Below are 5,350 nucleotides of genomic sequence, written 5' to 3' on the forward strand. Positions count from 1 at the left end.
CCCTTCTCCTCCTGTCCCCAGTCCTTCTCAGCATCAGGGTCTTTTCCAATGAGTCGGCTCCTCACATCAAGTGGCCAAAGTATTGGAGCTTCAGCATCAGTCCTTCCAATAAATATTCAGGACTGATTTCCTTTAGCATTTATTGGTTCAATTTTCTTGCTGTCCAAGGGAATCTGAAGAGTCTTCTCCAGCACCACAGTTCGAAAGCATCAATTCTTCAGCACTCAGCCTTCTTTATGGTTCAACTCTCACATCCATACATCTGGATGTATATATGTTCTAAAAGTCAGTTTATGTCTTAAGTTCACTCTGTAATAGATGTAGTAGATTACTCTTTAGCCCACGTGTCACAGCAATTTAGAGATTAAATCTTAAGGTAGGAGATAACATCACATAGAAACATAACCAAAAGAGCTTTGTTTCAAATCCCAGATAGAAATCCATCAAACTATCTATTCATCAATACTTCTTAATACCACATTGTAGCCACTAGATCAAACCAAATGTGGAATAATGAATTTAACAAGATTAAAAAAAAATTTAACCCTAATTTATTTTCAGTGCTTGAACTCTTGGACTACTCCACTGACTGTTTCTTTATTGTTAATTTTAAATTATATGAAATCACTAAGCATTGAATGAGCATTCAGGAAATGTAGTATGAAGCTCTGCATTGCAAATAATTTTCTGGATGATCTTGGGTAAGTCATTTAATCTCTTCACCTAAAAATGTGGAACTTGGACTGTTAGATTCTTTCTAAGCTTCTTTTGGACTCAAAAAAGTCACTGAATCTCTTAAAGAAGTCTTAATTAGAGCTGATTTCTTGAAATTAAATCATCAACTGAAGGAACCTAATGGATTTCATTTCTTTCTATGACAAAACTGGACACAATGATACTAAATACCATCAGGAGGGTAGTAGGGAAGTTACACCTCTAATGTTTTCTACTGATTCAAGTGGGAATGCCAAGGTATTCTTACTTCCAGTCTGATTCACTCTTAGTAAAAGACAGGACTCCTTGGGTTAAATCAACATGTGGATTAGTGGATCACTGTCAGAGACTGACTTCAGTTCAGTTCAGTTCAGTCGCTCAGTCCTGTCCGACTCTTTTCGACCCCATAAACTGCAGCACACCAGGCCTCCCTGTCCATCACCAACTGCTGGAGTCCACCCAAACCCATGTCCATTGATTCGGTGATGCCATCCAACCATCTCATCCTCTGTTGGCCCCTTCTCCTCCTGCTCTCAATATTCCCCAGCATCAGGGTCTTTTCAAATGAGTCAGCTCTTCTCATTGGAGTTTTAGCTTTAGCGTCAGTCCCTCCAATGAATATTCAGGACTGATTTCCTTTAGGATGGACTGGCTGGATCTCCTTGCAGTCCAAGGGACTCTCAAGAGTCTTCTCCAACATCACAGTTCAAAAGCATCAATTCTTCAGTGCTCAGCTTTCTTTATAGTCCAACTCTCACATCCATACATGACCACTGGAAAAACCATAGCCTTGACTAGACAGACCTTTGTTGACAAAGTAATCTCTCTGCTTTTCAATATAGTGCTCTATTATTAGCCTGTTGCCCTTTTAAACATTTTCGTTACTGATCTGAAGGAAACATTTTCCAAATCAAACTTGGGGTAAATATATTAAGGTAACAAAATCAGCCCCTAAAAGAATCCCAACGAGATTTTAAAAATAGGCCAAAAGCACAAAGACAGACATTCACAAGGAACAAAGGTTAAGTCCGATATTTGGCTCCCAAAACATCAGCTCTCCAAATACAGGATGGACAAAACTAGTTTGACAATACTTGCACCCTCCCCTCCCCTCCTTTCCTGGCATTCTAGCTCAGTGAAGTCCCATGTGGAGCTGACAGCACTGCACAAAATCTTAAAACGTGAGTACATGCTTGAGGTGCATTAACAACAGTGTTCGGATCAGAGTGTGAAAGTGTAGCCCCTATATCCTCTACAAATCAAGCCTCGCCTGCTGATACGGATGAAGTTTGGGGCAACCTACTTGACAAGGCTTAACAAGATTAATCATTCTTGATACACACTGAATTGGATACTGTGCATTGGATACTGTGCATAAGGAGTCTGAAGCAAGTCACAGGGAGCATACTCGAGGGTTCTAGTGAGTCTGGTTTAGAGAGGAGACATCACCTTTCAAATCTACACACAGTAAGAAAAGTCACCCAGGGCACTTGGCAAAGCTTACTAACTGAGGAAGAGTGAGGGCGTGGCTCCGCCCAGTGAGGCAGCACGTCCTGGAACTCCGGAACCGGTGGGGCGGGGCCCGAGTGCCATCGGAAGTGGCCCACGGGGCGCCATGCTGGAGGCCTTGCGCGTGTTCTGTGGGCTGCGTGAGATGCTGACGACCCGTGACGCCCCAATGGTTGCCGGGGCACGGTGCAGACGTTCGGAATCTGGCGGCTCCTCTCTTTTACGTACCTCTCGTCAGGAGCGGGCGGCTGCGACTGCGCCTTGGGCAGCCGTCCAGGCCTAGAACCATGAAATCTAGGGGCGCGGGCTGCTCTGCTAGGCTGCTGCTGACAGTCGGCTGGCTGCTCCTGGCGGGCCTCCAGTCAACGTGCGGGATCAACGTCACCGCGATCCAAGATCCCAGCTTGGCCCGCGAAGGCGAGGGCGAACCTGAGGGCGATGAGGAGCCCGAGAATGACAGCGAGACGGAGAATGAGCCCCAGGCTGAGGCCGAGGATGATAGTGAGGGTGAGAGGTTCTTTGGCGGGGACCCAGAGGCACCTGTTGAAGGCAAAGCCTTCCCTGCTTTTTGAGGAAGATGAGAATTACACAAGTTAACGTCTGTTAACTCTTGAAAGCTTTCTCGAAAGCAGCCCTGAATGTATACATTATTGCAAACTTAATGGCCCTGCAAAAAAGAATGCGCTAATTCTCCAAAACCTCAGCAATATACACAAGCGTATGTATAGAAATTGCTACAGAAATATTGCTAAATATTGCTCTGGACAAGGGAATAGATGCTTAATTTTCTAAGGGTAGGAGTCACAAAGTAACCTTCCGCTCACTTGCAGTTACGATTTTCTTTCCCGTGTGTGTGTGTGTGTGTGTGTGTGTGTTGCTCAGTCGTGTCCAACTCTTTGCGACTCCATGAACTGTAGCCCACCAGACTCCTCTGTCCATGGAATTCTCCAGGCAAGAATACTGGAGTAGGTTGTCATTTCCCTCTCCAGGGCATCTTCTTGCTCTAGGGATAGAACTCAGGTCTCCTCTCCTGCATTACAGGCGGAGTCCTTACCATCTGAGTCACCAGGGACTTTCCCTCTGTAGTTTTTTTTTTTTGTTTTTTTTTAAGTGCAGATTGCCTGAAGTCTTCCTTTTCACATTTGCCCTTTGGATTGGAACTCAAGGGAATTCCAAATGCCCTTCACTGTGACACATCTAGATAGATCAAGGTGCTGACAGAATAGCCCAGAGCCCAGCTCTGTTAGTTTCATGCAGCCCCTCTGCAGTGTGATGGTGTTTTAAATTCAACTTCGAATCACACACACACACACAAAACAAAACAAAAAACTTCGAATCACAAAGGAAGGGTGGCAGAAGAAAACACCTATCAAGGGATCCAACTAGAGGCTTTGTTAAGTGATATACATTTTAACGAAAGAAGACTAGCCTATATTTGATACATAAATTTGCCTTATTCTCCTGACTCATTAGACAATAAAACTTGATAAGCTGGGATATTGATTAGTTAGCTCACATGCTGGTAGGTAAAAGGTCAGTTTCAGGTTTGCAGTCATCTACAGGAGAATGATTCTCTTCCCTCTATAAATGACCCAGTTGAGATTCTTTTTAATATCCTTGGCAGTCTCCTGTCTCCTCTACATATCAAGTAGATGATGTATTTATCAGTCATTCTTTTATATCCTTATGACAGTGACCCTCAGTGACATAAAGAAATTGACTGAGGTTAATGGTGTAATTGAGGTTTGAGCTGGAGACTTCCCTAGTGGCTCAGACGGTAAAGCATCTGTCTACAATGTGGGAGACCTGGGTTCGATCCCTGGGTTGGGAAGTTCCCTGGAGAAGGAAAAGGCAACCCACTCCAGTACTCTTGCCTAGAAAATGCCATGGATGGAGGAGCCTCATGTCCATGGGGTCTCAAAGAGTCAGACCTTGATAACGTTACATGTAGTGTCTGCCTACAATGCGGGAGACCTGGGTTCGATCCCTGGGTCAGGAAGATCCCCTGGAGAAGGAAATGGCAACCCACTCCAGTACTCTTGCCTGGAGAATCCCATGGATGGAGGAGCCTGGCGGGCTACAGTCCATGGGGTTGCAAAGAGTCTGACATGACTGAGAGACTTCACTTTCTTTCACTACCTTGATAACGTTACATGTAAGAGAGCAAGAAGAGATAAAAAAGCCTTCCTCAGTGATCAATGCAAAGAAATAGAGGAAAACAACAGAATGGGAAAGACTAGAGATCTCTTCAAGAAAATTAGAGATAGCAAGGGGACATTTCATGCAAAGATGGGCTCAATAAAGGACAGAAATGGCAGGGACCTAACAAAAGCAGAAGATATTAAGAAGAGGTGGCAAGAATACACAGAAGAACTATACAAAAAAGATCTTCATGACCCAGATAATCACAATGGTGTGATCACTGACCTAGAGCCAGACATCCTGGAATGTGAAGTCAAGTGGGCCTTAGAAAGTGTCACTACGAACAAAGCTAGTGGAGGTGATGGAATTCCAGTTGAGCTGTTTCAAATCCTGAAAGATGATGCTGTGAAAGTGCTGCACTCAATATGCCAACAAATGTGGAAAACTCAACAGTGGCCATAGGACTGGAAAAGGTCAATTTTCATTCCAATCCCAAAGAAAGGCAATGCCAAAGAATGCTCAAACTACCGCACAATTGCACTCATCTCACATGCTAGTAAAGTAATGCTTCAAATTCTCCGAGCTGGGCTTCAGCAATACATGAACCGTGAACTTCCTGATGTTCAAGCTGGTTTTAGAAAAGGCAGAGGAACCAGAGATCAAATTGCCAACATCTGCTGGATCATGGAAAAAACAAGAGAGTTCCAGAAAAACATCTATTTCTGCTTTATTGACTATGCGAAAGCCTTTGACTGTGTGGATCACAATAAACTGTGGAAAATTCTGAAAGAGAGATGGGAATACCAGACCACCTGACCTGCCTCTTGAGAAATCTGTATGCAGATCAGGAAGCAACAGTTAGAACTGGACATGGAACAACAGACAGGTTCCAAATAGGAAAAGGAGTATGTCAAGGCTGTACATTGTCACCCTGCTTATTTAACTTATATGCAGAGTACATCATGAGAAATGCTGGACTGGAAGA

The 5,350-nt window shown here is 44.0% G+C and overlaps 1 protein-coding gene across 2 annotated transcripts in view; it reads left to right on the plus strand.

Moving 5' to 3' along the window:
• Positions 1-2,447: 2,447 nt before the first annotated feature.
• SPACA1 (sperm acrosome associated 1) overlaps positions 2,448-5,350 on the plus strand; it is a 29,939-nt gene continuing 27,036 nt past the window's right edge. The window contains exon 1 of one of the 2 annotated variants that reach the window (XM_010834693.1): positions 2,448-2,730. In XM_010834693.1, the coding sequence (XP_010832995.1) occupies positions 2,511-2,730 (220 nt within the window). In that variant the 5' untranslated portion in view covers positions 2,448-2,510. The remainder of the gene's footprint in view (positions 2,731-5,350) is intronic. The other variant, XM_010834692.1, reaches the window with a different exon arrangement.

This window comes from Bison bison, unplaced genomic scaffold (genome assembly GCF_000754665.1).
Source record: "Bison bison bison isolate TAMUID 2011002044 unplaced genomic scaffold, Bison_UMD1.0 scf7180017864035, whole genome shotgun sequence".
Lineage (NCBI taxonomy): Eukaryota > Metazoa > Chordata > Mammalia > Artiodactyla > Bovidae > Bison > Bison bison.